General features: G+C 34.6%; 2 protein-coding genes and 1 long non-coding RNA gene across 3 annotated transcripts in view; 1 reads left to right on the top strand and 2 right to left on the bottom strand.

The window, feature by feature from the left end:
• Window positions 1-3,620: 3,620 nt before the first annotated feature.
• On the bottom strand, window positions 3,621-7,699 carry LOC144448744 (uncharacterized). The gene is made up of 2 exons (XR_013482131.1): window positions 7,524-7,699; window positions 3,621-3,785 (listed from the first exon to the last, which is right to left on the bottom strand). It is a non-coding gene; the product is annotated as an uncharacterized LOC144448744 (long non-coding RNA).
• Window positions 7,700-8,690: 991 nt separating this feature from the next.
• Window positions 8,691-11,245, bottom strand: LOC144453426 (cytochrome c oxidase subunit 8A, mitochondrial-like). The gene is made up of 2 exons (XM_078144719.1): window positions 11,059-11,245; window positions 8,691-9,233 (listed from the first exon to the last, which is right to left on the bottom strand). The coding sequence occupies exons 1-2, from the start codon at window positions 11,173-11,175 to the stop codon at window positions 9,126-9,128; spliced, it is 225 nt and encodes a 74-aa protein (XP_078000845.1). The 5' UTR covers window positions 11,176-11,245; the 3' UTR covers window positions 8,691-9,125.
• Window positions 11,246-11,540: 295 nt separating this feature from the next.
• LOC144451484 (BTB/POZ domain-containing protein 7-like) overlaps window positions 11,541-19,982 on the top strand; it is a 36,565-nt gene continuing 28,123 nt past the window's right edge. The window contains exon 1 of the mRNA XM_078142344.1: window positions 11,541-11,672. The gene's annotated coding sequence lies outside the window, so the exon portion shown is untranslated. The remainder of the gene's footprint in view (window positions 11,673-19,982) is intronic.

The raw sequence follows: 19,982 nt of genomic DNA, 5'->3' as shown, positions 1-19,982 counted from the left end.
TTTGGGAATTTCTTGATAACTACTACTTTAACATGAAACAAACTTAAGCTCTGAAAACTATGGGAACAGACTTTGTCACTTTTAGTATCTGATGTACATTTCATTACCACGGTAACTGCTCATCAAAGCAAACTCATAAATCATTTCTGTTTATCTTGTACATATAATTTACAAAAAATGTATGAGCACCTTTTCATGTATTTTGGCACACAAATAAAACTTTGCAATAAAAATTGCTGTATCACAGTAATGATTGTGTGTGATATGTCATGTGTCGAGCTGTTTTAGCACAACTGAACACTAATGTAGTTCAGTAGGGTTATAGACATCACAAAATGTGTGTGTGTGTGTGTGTGTGTGTGTGTATAAACAACTTAAAGTCAAAAAAGCCTGACCGATTGCCTTGAGATTTGTTGGAGACATTACTTTGGGAGTCTGGATGAAAAATTATTCAAATAAAAACAATCTGATCAGTGCTTTTTAAATTACATCCAAAAGAGTGATTTTTAGCACAACTGAACTGAGGTTCAGTAGTGCTGTAGGGATTGCCCGGCGTCTGTCTGTCTGTCTGTCTGTCTGTGTGTGTGCGTGTGTGTGTGTGTGTGTGTGTGTGTGTGTGTGTGTGTGTGTGTGTGTGTGTGTGTGTGTGTGTGTGTAAACAACTTAAAGTCAAAAACCGCTGAACCGATTGCCATGATATTTGGTGGGTCCATTACCTTGGGTGTCTAGTTGGGAGATTGTTCATATCAAAATGATCGCATCACAGGTGTATGATTTGGGTCAAAAAATGTTATTTTTGGTCAAAAAACTTAAACTCAGAAACTACTGGGCAGATTGGTGCGAAATTTGGTGGGAACATTCTTATGGGGTGTAAAGTAAGATTTGTTCATGACATGATGATTCCATCAGTGATATGCAAATTAGGGCTAAAAATGTGTCTTTTTGGTTAAAAATCTATAATTCCAAAAGTACTGAGCAGATTGGGCTGAAATTTGATGGGAATGTATGTAGGGATGTATGGACGAAGAAATATTAAGCATACAATGATTCCATGAGTGATATGCAAATTAGATGTAAAAATGTTCATTTTTGGTCAAAAACTTATATCTCAAAAAGTACTTGGTCACCGAGTCTGAAACTTGGTGAGATGTTTCTGAAAGTGTTATTATGCAGATTTTCTTTAAAACATTTTGAAAATTGGCCCTAGCGACCATGACCACACCCTTAGCAACGACCAAATGGCAGTATATTTGGTCAAATAACATCATCTGGTAGGCAAATGAGTAAACATTCAAAAAATGTAAGCAAATACCCTAGCAACCATGACCATGCCCATAGCAACAGCCAAACTGTCGTGTATTTCACAAAGATAAAAACAGGGATTAATAGACAATTGAACAAACATTCCAAAAATGTATGCAAATTTGCCTAGCAAAAAGACCACGCCCATAGCAACAGCCAAATAATCACGTATATTGCAAAGATAACAACATGAATAGAAAGACAAATGAATAAACATTCAAAAAATGTATGCAAATGTGCCTAGCAACAAGACCACGCCCATAGCAACAGCCAAATGATCACATATATTGCAAAGATAACAACAGGGATTAATAGACAATTGAATAAACATTCAAAAAATATATGTAGATATGCCTAGCAACAAGACCACGCCCATAGCAACAGCCAAATAATCACGTATATTGCAAAGATAATATCAGGAATTCATAAGTGAACAAAAACATACAAACATGTATGCAAATATATCTAACAACATGACCACGCCCATAGCAACAGCCAAATGATAGCATATATCATAAAGATAGCAACATGGTTCGATAGGTAACTGGATAGTCATTCAACAAATGACCACTTATTGTTAGCATGGACTATCATATGGATAAACATTTTTAGAAACTGTACAGTTGTGCTACAATGCCATTGGCGGTATTTTTTTTAATCAAAATAGTCGGTCCTTTACATACAGTGGGAAGTCCAGTCTATGAAGTGTGGTTATATAATGTTACATAATCACTTGGCCAAAGTTCATGGGATGTTCCATTATCCCATAGGGTGGTTTCATGTTTGAGGTATGTTTCTCTCATTGTATATGTATGTCAGACATTTGATTTCATTTGTGCGCATTGCCATTGGCAGTATTTTTTGTTGTCATTCTGTGCAAGGATATTTGAATAGTATAAAAGGGTGGATTTTTAGATGTATATTTTAAATACATTTACCATTTGTATAATACTGGTATGTGTCATTATCTTCTCCTAGAACTTATTTCATTTATAATCTGATATCTACAAAAAATGAAATCATGGTGAAAATACTCTATATTATTAACTTTTTGTGTCAACTCATCTTAGAATTGAATCCTGTGAAAAAAGGGGTTCAATAAAAGTTTTTTGTCTTACAACAATCCTTTATGATGAGGATAATGAATGATTTTGTCCTAAGGCTGAAGGTTAAGACACATCTCTGATCAGTGACAAACTCATTTGCACCCCCCTTTTTTTTTCTCTTTGATTAAAATCTAGAAATTTTGCTTGGATCATAATATGACTACAGGATAGTCAAATGAATGTACTTAGTACTATACATTTTTTGGTGGAGAGAAATAATTTTAGCACAGCTGAACTGCAGTTCAGCAGTGCTACAGGCATGAAAATTTCTGTCTGTCTGTCTGTCTGTCTGTCTGTCTGTCTGTCTGTCTGTCTGTCTGTCTGTCTGTCTGTCTGTCAGTCTGTCTGTCTCTAAACTGCTTGTCTTTGAATTTGGTTTAGATGTTACTTCAGGTGTCTAGTTGAGGGTTTGCGAACCGAAAAAACCCAGTCATACTACAAGTATGCTAATGAGGTCAATTGTGTTTTGGTGACTCTGGGCCTTTTGTGATGGTATTTCATTGAATTACATTATATACCCCAGTCCCCCTTGACTAAGAGAATTAACTTAATTTTCTCAATCAATATAATTACAGTAGGGGTTAATCTGTGGAATCTACAGTAATAAATTACATGATACATTAAGAGAAGATACTAATTATTATATGAACACAAGTCACATGGGTGAAGGACTTTATAAGTCAAAAAGCACTTTGCTGATCATCTTGGAATATGGTTAGTAATCCATTCTTATGGTGCCTAGTTTGGAAAATGTTCAAATGAAATTAATACATTAGGTGATGATTATTTTTCATACTACAGTGTATATTAATTGAAGTATAATCAGTTGTATTGCAATGCCATTGATGCTATTTTTATTTTTTTCATCTTTTTTTTTTGTGTGTGAAATATTCAATATAACATAGCTATTTTACTATTGAGAGTTTGCCAATGTTATCAAATTTGAATTATATATATCAATCATTGGACCACTGTCCAGCAGAACACACAGAGAAGATAAACCAAAGTAACAAGAAACTAAACACACACTTTATTACACAGGACAAGACTATAAATGATTTGTAACACTATCGTACAAATTACAGTTCACAGCAAGCACACTTTGGTGTGTCAGAACTTGATAAGAAGTTGGCTATACATGTAGTTCATATTTTGTTGTTGAACAGTTTCTTCATTTATTCCAATCATCATTTGATAGCAACCATGTACCACAACCTAACAACCACTACCGTGTGTAATGTCAATCACATCTGTCAATCATCACTCTTCAATTGGGGAGGTGTCAGGTAGTTGTCGATAGGAGTCTAGATTAGCCAGTATATAACCAGGAACGGCACAGGTACCAAAGAACGTTACTATGAAAGCTATAGTATTATCCTGTATGAACAAAAAAAAGAGAGGCAAAAAATAAGATTTGTCAAAAAATTTAAGATGCATCATTCATACATCAGTCTGTTTACAGATGAGGATGATCTCAGCAGAACCATTGGTTGAAGAAAATTAACTAAAGAATTAAGTAAAGAAGGACGAAAAGTCTGGCTGAACAGATTTTAGATGGAGAACAGAACAGTACTACATGTATATACCTGGCTATATATATATATATATATATATATATATATATATATATATATATATATATATATATATATATATATATATATATATAGCTGTACAGTTTGTTTATGGAATGGCCATGGCATTGTTCGTTTACAAAACAACTGACCAAAGTCATCAGTCAAGATGGTGGAATAGTCAAATATGAAATACATGTACACATATTTACTATTGTGAGACAGAGAGATGAGATGGCAGAGTAATTACATACAGGTTACAACAAAGACCAGGATTATGTCTAGTATAATTGTCAATTTTATTGTTAATATGTTAGTAGATGAGATATCCACACTTGGTTTTGTGTCAGTTGCATTTTGACCATAATGTAACCAAAAAGTCACAAGTAAAGCTAAACAACCTGACAAAATTTACAGTCTATTTTCCTATTTTCACCATGTAGTCATAAGCCAAGATAGAATGAGTTGTCCATGTATGGTAGCAGATGATCATGTCTGTACTATTCAACCAACAATTATATTACTATATTTCATTTTTAGCAGCCTGCTGGCTGTTATTTCATGTATTTATGAGTATGATGTAAACTGATATTGATTTTGCATTATTTAACAGGATAGGTCATATGGGGCAGGAAATATCATGATACTTGGTGTTTCCCAGGAGATAGGAATAAACACAGAATCAATCCGATCAGGATTTGCCTGGTGGCATTTAAGGTGCTCTTTTACTCATATTCAGAAATATGATATTGCCAGGAGTTTGTAGAAATGGTTGTAAGAGTGAAGGCAATTCTTGGTTCCTTTCTCAATCATTTCAAAGTACTGTATATAATTTACAAAATAAACATCAGTGCTATATAAAGAGGCAAAATACATTTTTTTAAAGAGTTGGGGCAAAGTCCTACTTTTAAAATATACATGTATATCACCATTCAATGGTGTAAAAGTTGTATGTATGCGAGGGACTATGGTAAGCTGAGGTCAGGCCTAAAAAAAAATAACTGTTTGGTTCTGGTTACCCGACCCCACCTAGTTTTTCACTCAATGTTTTTTATGTATTTGAGAAAAAAATAATAAAATCGCAAAATTTGTGAAGTTTCACAAGAAATAGTGGATGTGGAAACTGACATCAACTTAAAAAGACAAAATGTTCTTCCAATCTGTAATGGCTGTATACCTGATAGGAAGAATTAAACAACACGGAGACCATTTGGAATACAATGAAAAACCTGAACTAGACACTCACACATGAAAAAAAATATATATACAAAATAAAATAAAAAATCTACCTACCCCACCTATTTTAAAATTGAGTGTAATTGGAACCACACTATTTATTTTTATTAGGTCTTATTAAGTGTGAAAAGCTAGTGAAGATCATTACATGTACATGAACTTGTATTTCACAGATAACATTTCAGCAATCAAGCATACAATTCAATTTTTTGTACTCTTGCCAACAGACTATATAAGAGTCAGTGAAGAACCACAACTGACTGTACGTCTAAAAAATATGGCACTTTCTTTCTCATATAAGATGTAGATCCTGTCACAGGATTCCAATAACACCATTTCTGCCTCCGGGACCATTTCTTTTTAATGGAAGCATTATGGAGTGACTCACTTTTCTCTAGCTCAAAAAAACCATAATCTTGCATAAAATATATATCATAATATTACATTATCAATTGATTCCAAGCTAACAATGCTAGTTTCAACTTTCTTATTTGTGGACTCCCCAGCTGACAACTAAACTATCCTTTCTTCTTTGAAGACTCCTCAGCCAACAACTATGGACTCTTCAACTAACAATTACTAGACTCCCAACTTTCTTATCTGTGGACTCCTCAGCAAACAATAGCTGAACTCTACTTTCGTATCTATGGCGTCCTTGGCAAACAATAGCTGAGCTGTGCTTTCTTATCTGTGGACTCCTCGGCAAACAATAGCTGAACTCAAGTACCACCTAAACTATAGACTACTCAAATGATATAGTTGTGTTAAATTACATAAATTTGCCTTCTACAAGGTATTATACAACTACAAAAGATGCCCGAATTTCACTGTTAATAATTCATTTCAGAATGCAATCATGTCGTGATGGTATTGTTCCCCCTTTCAATATTTGTGCCATTGTTAAAAGTGAATGTGGCAAAATGCAAAAGTAATTCAATTGATAAATTATTTACTTTGAGATAAGAAAAAATGCAAATACTTGTGTCTGGTTGAAAAATGTAGACTAAAAATTGACAACAAAAGTCCAAACAAATAGTATGTCCATACATGTCATATGTATATTATGTATGTATGTATGTATGTATGTATGTATGTATGTATGTATGTATGTATGTATGTATGTATGTGTGTGTGTGTGTGTGTGTGTGTATGTATGTATGTATGTATGTATGTATGTATGTATGTATGTATGTGTGTATGTATGTATGTATGTATGTATGTATGTATGTGTGTGTATGTGTGTGTGTGTATGTATGTATGTATGTATGTATGTATGTATGTATGTATGTATGTGTGTGTGTATGTGTGTGTATGTATGTATGTATGTATGTATGTATGTATGTGTGTATGTGTGTGTGTGTATGTATGTATGTATGTATGTATGTATGTATGTATGTGTGTATGTGTGTGTGTATGTATGTATGTATGTATGTATGTATGTGTGTATGTGTGTGTATGTATGTATGTATGTATGTATGTATGTATGTATGTATGTATGTATGTGTGTGTGTGTGTGTGTATGTATGTGTGTATGTATGTATGTATGTATGTATGTATGTATGTATGTATGTATGTATGTATGTATGTATGTATGTATGTATGTATGTATGTATGTACAAAGATTCTTTTCCTATAAATCAATCTATGTCCACAACCGTCTTTTATCAAAAACTACAATGGCTGAATAATTACCATGGTGACAGATTGCAAATTAACAATTATGACAAAATATTTACTTTTTAAGATCATGAAATAACCCTGACATAAAATAATGTCTGTAAAATATATCAAAATGATTTAGTAGGTTGTATCCATATACAGATGACAAGGGTGTAATTAGTCTAGCTTTATTTGCATATCAAACGATGGTGAATAAATGCCTCTCTGTTCTCTGAAAACTCTCATATATAATAAATTGTTAGGCTATTAATTAATGAATAACATAGCTACTACAGATGAAGTGACTCATTTCAAGCACATGCATGTAGAAGTGACTGATCAATCTTTTTTTTTCCTAGTTAAAGTTAATATTTAACATTTGCAAAGTTTGTTGGGATTATTGCAGGAGTTAAAGAGTAACTATATATATGACTTGTGACAGAGTTCCCTGAAGGGCAAGAGTCAATGCAAATTCAATATGGCTGCTTCAAACATGTTCAGGGCCTTGAAATAAAGCCAAGTTAGATAACTTGTATATCTATTGACACGAACATTAACGATAATTGAATCAATGACAAATAAAGTGAAAAGTTATCATGTGAATGCAAACTCGTTTCCACGTTTTTGTATACACAAAAATACTTACCATTGGAGTAACAGTATATTGGGCAGGCCCCCCTTGTATCTGCCTTCTTGCCGTAATTTGGGTCTGTTGTCTCACCAGATTGAGAGATCGGGTCAATAAGATACGTCCAAGCCCCATGGTTTCACAACTGTCGTATATAAACCTGAAGTATTGTTTGTATGTCTAAGTCAATTTGTAACACACACACACTGCTTGCCTGTGGTTTAGTTACTTCCCAGCATGCAATTTCTGTGTCTACGTGAGGTACTACTTGTTTTTTCAATAAACAATTATTCACCTGTCGGTCAACCCATAGGAAATTAATGAGTAACAAGTTTTGATGCCAAGTTGTTACCCTTTCACGACAGTACAGCTCAGTAGAGTTATAAGGTGTTATGGCCACATCTACAAGGGGCCTTCACTGGTCCTGCAGTGCAAAATCTTACATTTAACACCACTGAAGTAGTTTTCTCTACTTGGATATACTATGTACAATACATGGGTATGTGACATACATAACTGCAATGAGGTGGAGTTGGCACATTTCTGACAACACAACAGGTAAGTGGCACCAAGTTCCGTTTTAACAACACACAACTATGGCATCACGTATGAATACCATTTACCTCTACACACTGAAGATGGCAGACATCTTGTTCATTCTTTCTCAACATCTTCGATTTTTCATAGACTTTGTTTGCAGTAAGCTAGCTTGACATGATATAGACAGAGTTATGATATAGTCTGGGCCACAAGTGTTTTGAATTTTCTTATTTTTATCAAAATGCACAATTTTACTTGTGACAATTTCCCCTTTTCTTTAAAAATTGTTTACAAATGTTCGAATGTTGTTTCAACACTTTCGTAAATTCATACTTAAATCCTTTCTTTATGTCATTCTTTCAATTCAAAATAGCAAAGATAATATATAAATAGACTAAAATAATTCTAAAGACAAGCATCATTTTTATGTTGGCAAGGTATGATGTGATGGGGTAGAACTGTTTGCAGGTCAGGGGTCAAATATCATTAACCTGTCTGGGAATGAATGACATACCCACAAAAAAGTGTCTTTGAGAACATGTTGGGTCACACTAGAACAACAACACACTTCATACAGTTCTCACTTAGTGATTTTGAGTAACATCGCTTCAAAAAAAAATACACGGGTGATACAATATGTTGGCAAAACAATATTGTTGCTTCTTTGGGCAAATTTAATTTCCAAATTATTGTATTTCAAAAACAAATTACACTGCAAAACACCAATATTCAAACATTGGGTTTATAATACATAGTGAACAATGCACACTGAAAATATGGTAAGACTGAAATACACAAATTTAAGCACTGGATCTCAGCTAGTCCCAAATCACAGATGTTGAAAAAGTTTGGTTTGTCCATCATCTCATTACAATGTACCTTCTTTCTTGCACACTTCCATCACTTGAATCATGTTCTGAGGGATGATATAATTTAATGTCCTCCAGCTGAACATACAATTCCAAATATTGTGACTTAGTCCAATGTCAAATTCAAATTAGTAGAATACTCCAGCAACCATATTTTGAACCCTGTAGATGTTAGTAGGTACATGTATCTAATTTTTGGTCATTCCATCTTTTATTCTTCAGCATCTGGTCTGCTTCTGTAGTTATCTAGGTGAGCAAGAACCCATCCTGGGACAGTCATCACACCAAAAAATAATACAGTGAAGGCTATAATGTTCTCCTGAAATACAAAATAGAAAAAAAACTAAGTAAATTGGAATGTTTCTCACATCTTACAATATGAAAAGTAAAAGACTATTTTGAAATGATGCAATGGGGCCAACACTGTGGTTGAAATGAGTACAAGGATGCAAGCTTTGATGTACATTAAAACTGTATCAAGTTTATTATCATTGGTGATGTTGCCAAGTTGAACACTTTTCAACAACAAAAATATGGAATATGTGTAATTCAATGTATATTCTGGTCGTTCTACATCACAACAATATCCATCTATCATGTCATTGTTTCTGTCACTCTCAAAAAATATGAGTCAAAGATTTCAAAATGGGCATTATTTTCCCTCAGGCTAATTGCTCATAAATTATGCTTGCAGAGGTATAACCAAAACATTTTTCTTTATTCTGCAGGAAAATACTCATGACCTCTGGTTTTGTCACCTAAGACAAGTATTTGGAATTTCCCTTTTAATATATCACTCACTTTTTACATGACTAAACTAAGAAAAATGTTTGGGAATAATTAATAATTCTCCATTATTTTCTGAAGGGAATATATGAGTGACAATGCCATGGGGGCGTTATCACTAAAATAGTGCACATCAAAGACAAGTACGTAGTGACAAAATCCTCATGTAGAGAATATTTTCCAGGTGAGGACCATGTGTGAAGTCAAATTTTGAGGAATAATACAGTTATACCTGCACTAGCCTACTTTATGAAAAAATGAGAAAAATAACAATGATTTTAACTTTGGCTCATGTTTCAACCACTGCAGAATTACAATTTCAGTTTAATGTTGTGTTGTGTTGTAGAAACTGTTCTTTCTCTTCAAATGTGTACAACTTGGGATCACAACATGGTACATGGTACATGAATAGTACACATCCCCTGCCTCCCCAATAATAGAAAATATTTTTGTTAATAAGCTTTCCTTATTCTGGAGATTGCACTCAAAATCACACTATGATTACACTTTCAGAAATTAAATCCTCAATGGACTGTGAGATGTAAATCTACATGCTGAAGTATGGTAGATATTTGCTAAATTACACCTTACCCTTCAAACACCAGGCATTTCTTATCTCCACTTTAACCACAGATTTTTCATGACCTGATCAATATTCAAAAGTGATCTTATCCCATCTAAAATGGTGAAAAATTATGAGGCACACCTAAAATTTGAAAAGGGTGTGATTTCAAGATCTCACTGAAATACCACTTTCACTGATATCTTGAAGTGAGACTCATTTCAAATTTTAGAGCTGCTTTCACTATATTTTCTGTTTTAGAAAGTAACTTTTGAACATCGATTAGGTGATGATGGTTCCATTAGACCTTGGAAATGCCTGGTTTACAGCAGGTAAGGTGAAATTCAGCAAAATAAATCCACCAACCTTCAGGTGATGCAGATTTGCACCATAACAGCTATTGACAAGTCTGAAATCAGAATTGTATCACTGTTTTTAACTAGTGCAATCCCCAGCACGATAAAAAACTCAGAAACAAAAAATAACGCTACAATTTATTATCATATATATAATAATATTGCAGCTACATCCATGACATGATGGTTCTTCCCGGCATTCATTGCACGGACACATCGATGACATCCTTGATCAAGTCATGTATGTGTATATTAAAGCCATATGATACCACAGTTTGGGTCGCAGTTTTTACTTAAGAAACTGCGATATGGTATCCAAGCTGATTCAAATAACAATATGTATCTTTTGTCGAACTATTTTAGTAATAAATATATAAGCCATTTGGCTGTTGCCAGCGAAATGTTAGGTCATCTCGACTTCTACAACAACTTTGACCTACCGCTACTGTGACTTTCTGTTGTGGTGGGCCACCCATCACTGTTCGACGTTGAACAACACTGGTTTGATTTCTAATAGCAGGCAAGCTGCGTTGAAATAAACCACGAATAGCTGACATTGTGAACAGCAAATAGTCTCAAACTAATACTTCTCGAATGCTAAAATGGCGACAGCAGACGCACGTAGTAGTTGACCTCGGTTGAGCGCATTTGGCATGTTTGACCTACAACGGTTGAGATAAGTTCAACGTCGAACCCTTGTCAGTCAGAACATGAGAAACCCTTAATATGTATCGTGGAAATTTATCTACAAATTATTAAAATGTTATTGTTTAACACAATATGCCTATGGTGTACAATTCAAAGACACATTATCCAACTTTCAGTAAAGATCCCAGGCTTCCATCCCTATATATAGTAGTGTCAACTGGAAAGTAAGGTTTCCGGTTAATGTCGTCCTTTTCCGGGATACTTCGACAATAACCGAAAACCAACGAGATATATCCGGAGATACACGAACCTGGCTGTCTATAGTGCTACGCCGTAAACGAACTGAATGTACTGTTTCGTTGTTGACCGAAGTTAGTTGCGGGTGGTATGGTCATTTTTTCTCGCGGTAGGTCAACATTTATTTCTCTTCAAAGAATAGGTATATCGTACCATTGTTCAGGAAGGTTGTGTGGTCATTTACTAGACATATGTACTCAAACCAGACTGGTTGGATCCAGACTTCCTGTGCAATGGGGTTGAGTTGACAGTCCACCATGGACGCAAGCTCACTGGTCATCACCTGCAGCTGCGGGTTGATATATTAAAACTTTTGGGTCAGAATAGTGTGTGTGTATTTTAGGGACTTCGAAACCAAATTGGTAAAACAACATCATGTGTTTTTGCTTTAAGGGTTACTTCTATGACACATAACCCGATAGTTTGTACATTTTCGTGAGTTTTCTCAGGCAAGCTGCCAACGCTGATCACCCAGTCCATGTCAACTGGGTACACTACATGGGGCAGTGTCTCGTGTCAGTGTCGCCATTGAAACTGAATGAATATTCATTGTTATAAGAAATACATTCATGTAGGAATCTTACCGTTGTCGATTAGTGGTACGATGTATCCGACCTAATGTCAGTTGGTAGAGGGAATATTATTTGAAGTTCACAAACGACACCGACTTCCAGACTTCAAAGAAACTATATGTGATACCGCCTATGTTTATAAAAAAAATATATGCGTATCTTTAATTTCTTTATTTCAATATGTGTATAGCGTTGTAACTCCATGGTTATAAGACAGTCTTACTAGTCTGACTAGTATGTCTGACTCCATACATCATGTTGATGTCTGTGAATTCAAAATGAAGTTGGTGGAATAATTTCATACGATGTTGTGCCCTATTAGTTTGTGAAGTGCTGAAAATGTCCCAGCATAACAACAACATTTTGATGATAGTGTCAAAGGAATTCAATGAGACTGTCAGCTGAGAGGTAACCAAAATCATGGTGTGCAGCGCAGTGTCTACTGTCACCTTATCCTCAGAAAGGGGTGACAAGCAGTCTCCCAATCTCAGATGCTGCCTACACAGTCCTCCTCACTTCCACCTGGGACTTTAGACCAGCAACTCGGCATTCACACTCAACTCATCCTGGTGTGTTAGATGAACAAAAATGTCAAACATGGAATCCAAGTCACCAAGTCATGTAGTTGTACTGCCTGGATCCTGGTCCTGGTTGCAGACAGAGTAAGGAGGGACTTGACTCAGACATTGTCCCTATACACCACCAGGATCCTGTGATAGCCTATGCAACAAGTCTATTCCAAGCACACATGTAAAATGCTTGTTAGTCTAGCTGCTAGACCTCGGATGTTCTTCCGATAGAATACGACACACGACGAACATCACTATCGAGGGTGGAACACTCGAGTTCGGGCAAGCCCTCACTGCGAACTTCATTCGCTTATCGTATCAGCAGAAAGCCTGAACGTCTAGCAGCAAGACTAAAAGAATTACTAACAACCCCATTGATCAAATATAACCAATCAATTGACTGTCTACTTGTTTCACATCTCTTTAATGACAAAAGTCCCCACTCAGATGTCGACCAAGAATATTGAAATCCGAACTTGTCATAATGTTGATTCTTCCTCCTTATGGAATCGCATGCACGCTGCCATATTGGACACTGTTGAGCATTTAAATAAGTTTGAAATTATGACAATTTCCGATTTTGTGACTACCGATATTTGTTGTCATCCAAACTGGGACTACTGTAGTCAAACAGATGTCAAATATACATAGTCAATCAATTGCTAATGAGTGTATATGTTGACTCCTGGGTCTGGTAATTCTATGATATTAGGCACTTCTGGGTTGGTTCAGGTTTCTTACTTGGCTCTTTATAGGACAGGGAAGGAAAGGGACAGTGTCAGAACAGAGTCCCCACTTATAAACTTATAAGAGTAAGTTGGAACTCTATTCTGACATTCTCCCAAAAGGGTTACAATGTATTATAAAAATAAAGTGCCAACTTACTGACTCCATCTGCAGACAGGTCTACCTAGTCCTACAACACAATAAATTCAAATCCACTGTTTGTAGTCTTTAAAAATGATTCTGGGTAAATCATTCTGTAAAATGGAGATAATGACAACGAAGATGTAATATGTGAAATGCCAACACTTTCTGAAGATAAGAAAATATCAGAAATGTAGACATGTCGATATTATCAAATCAGACCCAACGGTCATTGAAACTTCCAGGCAGTACGTAACCAATAGTTGTAATTGTGAGAAGATAATAAAAATGCTGTGTGACAAAGCACCTTCGTGAAACAACATGTGCTTTGGATGTCATATGGACTGTACACATTACTGTAGTCTAGAATGAAATAATACCCAGTATTGTTTTCTAACAAAAGTTCCAAATGAGTATATACCAGGATTGCCATTTCATGAATAGTATTAGTAAACACTAATATTTGCAAAGAATCAAACTACAATTTATGTGCGATATCCAGTACCATGTTCTACTCTCAACTTAAGGTGGTTTTGGTACATTGTAGTTCTCAGATGTGGTGTAATGCATATGGGAACACCCAAGTGAACCAAGCAAAAGTACATGTAGTATATAATTTATTATATATAAATTTTGTAATCATATTATGATATTTTCCACAATGGTTTATGATTATCTTGGCAGGGTCCATCATTGAGAAGTATTTCTTCTATGTTGTGATCTACACATGTGAGGTAGTCATGGAAAGATACATTTTGGTGTCTCAAGTTTGCATAAACTTGATAAAGGAAAATTGAGAATTTAAATTTTCAAGCATTTGGTATGTACAAATATTGTACATGACCTGTACTATGTAATATTACAGATCAAACTAATTGTCGCACAACTGAATTACTTAGTAATTATTATTATTATTATTACATGATGATGCACATTATTAGACTTTGAAGTATTTCTGTAAGAGTAGCAAAATCATCTATGGTCAAATTGCCATGATAACATACAAGCATAACCAACTGGTTCTCAGATAATTGCTGGAAACAATCAACATGCATGTGTCAGGTGTCATTGTTTTGAAATTTATGGCAGGTGGGCTCAAATTAAAATGTCAGAAAATTGTTACCTGGTACATTTTGTATCACCAAATAGTCTATTTACAGTATTGTTGTATGACATAGTATCTGCTACTCATGCAGATTCATACACACAAATCGTGTTCATTTTAGTCATATGATTTACAACATTTGGACATTCAAAGTCAGGAAGGGAGAGCTACTTGGGTTACTTATAGCCGGGTAAATTGATATTACTGACATAGGATTGGCTTTGATTGATAAGGTGTGACAGAGTTGTGTCAAGGCCAGCAAACAAAAAATGTCAGTTATATCTTCAGATTCAAGATAGAAAACTTCATCAGATAAAAATTCACTAACTTCCATTTTGAGTTGTTTAATAAAAACAACTCAAGTTTACTCAATCTGAGAAAAAACAACTTCAAACTTATTTACTGAAATGTTTACACCATTTGAAACAGCTGGTCATTATCACTTGTGTATTCTTGATACAAACCAAGTTTGTTTTACTTATGACACAAGTCAGTGGGGTTGCATATTTGGAGACAGTTTTCACATTCATGCATCAAGTAGGTATCATGTAGCTTACCATGCTGGATTTGTGGTTTAGTTGATGTACACAGATAGTGAAAAGGTTTGTGGAATCTTTGTCCTTCATTAAGGTTAGACTCTAATTGGATAGGTTGATTACCGCCTCTAGTCTGTAATCAGACAAGATAAATAGGGAGGCAGATTCATTCAGCTGGCCAATAACAATAATGTCAAGTAGTGTGATTGACTGATTGTGTCGCATTCACGTTTACTTGTTAATCATCTTTTATGAGTAACTTCAATGTCTAATTTTTGTCTTTGGTCAGTTATTATGTTCAGCTCTGTGATTACTGTATAGATAATCATTAGCAATATTGTGGATTGTGTTCACATATATCATGGCATTTATCAACAATCCAATGAAATACCAATGACCTTATAAGTTATAGCAGTAATTTGAATAAATTAGATTGTTGTTTATCTTACCAGGTTTTGTGTGTCAGAAAAAGTAGTTACATATATTTATTTACATGCTTAATTACAGAAGTTGTGTCATCAAAAGTATATCACTATTTGTAATGTTTATTTGATGTTTTGTAGTGTTTCATGCTGTTTGTTAGTACAAAAATACTTTTGTGTATTTTGTTTGAAGCCACCATTTTAACAATCAACATCTCATCAATTAGAAGATGGTATGTAGAATAACAATCATTGCCAAGTAGATTACAGTCATAGTCATGGCCAGCCTTGTAACTTGTTTTCAAGATAAGTGATATGAAAGTAAAAATAGAAAGACAGACAGTTGAGACACATTAGGTATTCTGCTCAATCTCAATTACAAAGTCAACTCTCCTTCAGTCATTAATTAATCATTTTGTCCTAGTGTTGTTTTTTGTACTACAGCATATTCTCATTGGTCTGAATGGATTGTTCTTGGTCATCGACATGGGTTTCATTATTTCTACAAGGACATAGTTTACAATCACTCTCTTTAAATGGAATGGTTGCCACTTTACCAACAAATTCATTCAATGTTAGTGGCCGGTATGATACGCCATGCAGTTAAGTGACCATCTAGTCAAATTTGTCGGGACCAGCAGAGGTAAAATGTCAATCTTTTGCTATATTTTAAATTAGTCACCAGTACCAGTTCTTGGTCAAATTTGTTAAAATTGGTAACTGTAAATGCCAATGTTTGGCTTTTTTTGAACTGTTGGTATCCCCTTAACAGTGGCTCTGGATCTTTTTCTTGTACATCTTTATGTGGATGATTCCATGATGAATGCCAACCATTATGGTTTCATTCATGTCGCATGCACAGTTATCATAGGAAGGAAACCTGAACTGTTTTATGAAAATGCTGTAAGGGAAATGCCATGATACACTGAATCCTGTGTTTATCAGATTTAACAGAAGTTGGGCTTTCCCCGGAATTATCCATTTGAGAAACATGTTCCAGTTATGTTTCCTTTTTCGGTATACTGTATCCGTGTTCGCCAAAACTTCATTGAGTGGTTATCATTTCCTGGGCAGAATCCAGTGTCTACAAATGTAAAATGTAGCTGTGTAGATATGGTAATATCTGACTAACCAAATACTAGTAATATACCAGTGACATTGCAAATTGCATGTACCTGCACATACAATATGTCTTTTCAATATAAATTTTTAGGATATGAATTATGCTGTCTTTTTGTAAATAGTAATCTGTAAATTTAGGTACTGCATTACATTTGATAGTGGTTTTTCCATTGTTAATTCCCATAAATGTCCCCAATGTTGTGTGTATTTTGTGAGACATTGAAATGAGAAACAGAGTATTTGTGGCATTTAGTATGTTTATTCAAGAGACACTTTCCATGGCTAATGTACCATATCCACACAAACAGACATTACTGGAAATGTTTGTTTGATGAAGTCAGTTCAACAACTTGTTATTCAAAGAAGACATGCCATAAATTATGCCAGTGTGAGTACTGAGAGATTAAAAAGTGAAAGATATATTTTACTGCAAGCTACAATAATGCATTAGTAAATAGCCAACATACTTGTGCAAGTTAATTACAATTGTAGTACTGTTTGTAAAAAAAAAAAAAGACTCGGACCGCCCTGGTGTAGAATTTATGCCAATTTTAGGTTTGTTTTGAAATTGACAGAAATAGTGGGTGGTTTTAATGTTGGACTGAACTTTGTCATTCATTGTAGAGTTGGTGTATACAAACGAGTTGTCTTGATAACAGATACTGTCATACTATCAGGCTGTGTTCTACATTTGCCACATATCACATCATGATACTGTATACATTCCATTTAGGGTGTCCCATACACTGAGTGCCTGATAAACCTTCATCCTGTATGTTATTGTAAGTATTTTTAGCTGGTAATCAAACATGATTATGTTGGTTTTGTGAATATGCATGTAGATTATTTATGCCCTGTGGACTCTTTGACAGGTGTTGGGAGGTTTGCTGTGTAATTCTGAAATGATAAATGTAATAGTATACTGACATGGAATGTTCCAAGTCATTTAGTCCACCAAGATGTAGTGCATACATTTGGAAGGCTATACTACCAGACTTTGATATATTATTTACATACTTGACAATTTGATCTGTGAAGTCCACAAAGTTGTAGTGTACCCATAAAGGGAAACACCAGGAAATAAAGATATCTTAATAAACTAGGTTCTGCAGAGTCATTTCATGAAATTACATAACAAAGTTTTCGCACAAATGTATCCTAAGAGTGGTTTAGCATTGCCTCATGAGAGTTAGCAGACCTGCAAATGTATAAATTTAAATGAACCATAAATATTCATGACTCTTAAGTGCTTATAATATTACCTTCAGATAAATAGTTTTAGTTTTCCCTTACATGTAAGAATTACTTGTGTAAACAAATTTGAAAAAGAAGAAAAGTATTCATGGTGTATGATATACATGGATATGGATGAGATGTGTGGCTTTAGTATGAGGGCATCACAGATTAATTATTGTTAGAAGTGTATTCTAAAAACAACATCAAATATGTAACCTCATTATTACTAACCCCCAGTGGGCACATTTTGGATGGGGCTATAAGAATGACCCATGAATAACCCATATTCATATTACTTTTGTGTATGTCAGTCTGTGGACAAGTGTATTTCTGACATTTTCAGAAATGTCACACTATAGAATTTAGAAAATACATGTATATTTATTTTAGTATAGATGAACAGCAGCCATATTTGTTGTAACAATTAACAGTCAAGTGATAATTTGCTTTATAGATTTGGAAGTTTTATCTTGTAGACACCATGCATGTGTTATCACCCATATTGTCAGAAGAGCTGTCTAGTTATTCTGTGACCTGTTCTCATAATATTACTCTGTCTCCAGTCTTGCAATATAGTATAGAGTAGTGTTGTTGATATGTTCGGTTTCTCCTGTTAGATGTACTGGACTGAGTGATATTACTTTAGTGTTATGGATGTAGATGTTCACTAATTGTAAGACCATATTTTAATGATGGGCGCTGTGTGCAGACTTATCTCTGCATGTTATTTGTGTTTTAAAAAGTCATGTTTAAACATTGGGTAGTGATGATTAATAGGTGAAGAAAGTAACTTCATATGTCAGAGATGATATAAAACAATCTGTCATCCTTCAAAGTGTGGCAGCTGGCTTTCACTGATGTGGTTGAAGAGTATGGACTGACAAGCTGTTGGCATTATAAATGGAAACACTGTTACATTCACAATTACAGAGTGTTCAAGCTTCTTTTAGTAAGAACATTCAGTTTCTCCAGGTAAAGTAGGTTGAATTGTGGAAGATGTATTACTAAATGACTTTCAACTACGTTCATGAAGTGAGGCAAGTACACAGGTGTTTTTAGCTGTAGACTTCAAGGTCAAGACCACACATGTATATGACACCAGTGACCTGAGAGGCAATAGAGAATGAGATATATGTATCTCAATTGCGAATTTAGAAATGCCAAATTTCACTTATTTTCTAAAGTCCATTCTCTTTGTGTCTAACAAACTAATCAGTCCCAGTTCATATGATGTTGTCATGTAAAATGCAAGTAGATGTTCATTCATAATTCAGCTACATTTTGGTTTTTGTGGAGGGTTTTTTATTCATGGTTATTCAGGATGGGTGCAGGTACTCAAGGGTCAAGGTCACTTTATTATGCCCAAACCAAAAGTCAAAAATCAACATTCTTGTATTCTTCTTGGAATGATGAAGAATGTCAAAGGTAAATGTCTCGCTGTTTATTTATAGTCCAATGGTGAAGTGAAATGCTTTTTGATGTCTTGACCTTTCACCCTTTTTGTTTGTGACCTGTTACACTAGACATTTGTACACGTCCACTCCTACAGGACACAGTGTGATTTAGAATTCCTTCTGCACCTTGCAGTGAAGTGATCTGTAATTATTCACTTAATATGTAAATGTAACTTTGAACTAAGTTGTTCAAGCATTCTAAGTGATGAAGATATGTGCCAAGACTAGCGACTACAAGCATATTTATCTGTTAGTTGGAAGTGGGGATAGGTAGTATCAAGGATACATTATGAATTCCTGTGGTCCATGTAGCTATTTCCTTATTTGTTTTGAAGATGTACATCTGTGGTAGGTGAGTCCATATGTATGACCTCTCCCTATTATAACCTTAATGTTTAGAACTGCCAAAAACAATTCATACATAGAGATAAAGGTTATTGTTATTGTAAATGTTATTGTGTTGTATGCATGATGTATGAATATATTTTGATTTATTCAATGTCATAAAACAATGCTTTATATGTGTACAGTACGTT

Source organism: Glandiceps talaboti, chromosome 2, assembly GCF_964340395.1.
Source record: "Glandiceps talaboti chromosome 2, keGlaTala1.1, whole genome shotgun sequence".
Lineage (NCBI taxonomy): Eukaryota > Metazoa > Hemichordata > Enteropneusta > Spengelidae > Glandiceps > Glandiceps talaboti.
The sequence above is the reverse complement of the archived record's forward strand: the minus strand, read 5'-3'. Positions and strand labels throughout refer to the sequence as shown.

Excerpts from the sequence above, each read along its gene's own strand:
- LOC144453426 (XM_078144719.1), bottom strand. The coding sequence starts at position 11,175 with ATGTCAGCTATTCGTGGTTTATTTCAACGCAGCTTGCCTGCTATTAGA. Across the intron at positions 9,234-11,058 it reads AACAGAAAGTCACAGTAGCG|GAGAACATTATAGCCTTCAC; the intron begins GTAGGTCAAAGT and ends TTTGTATTTCAG.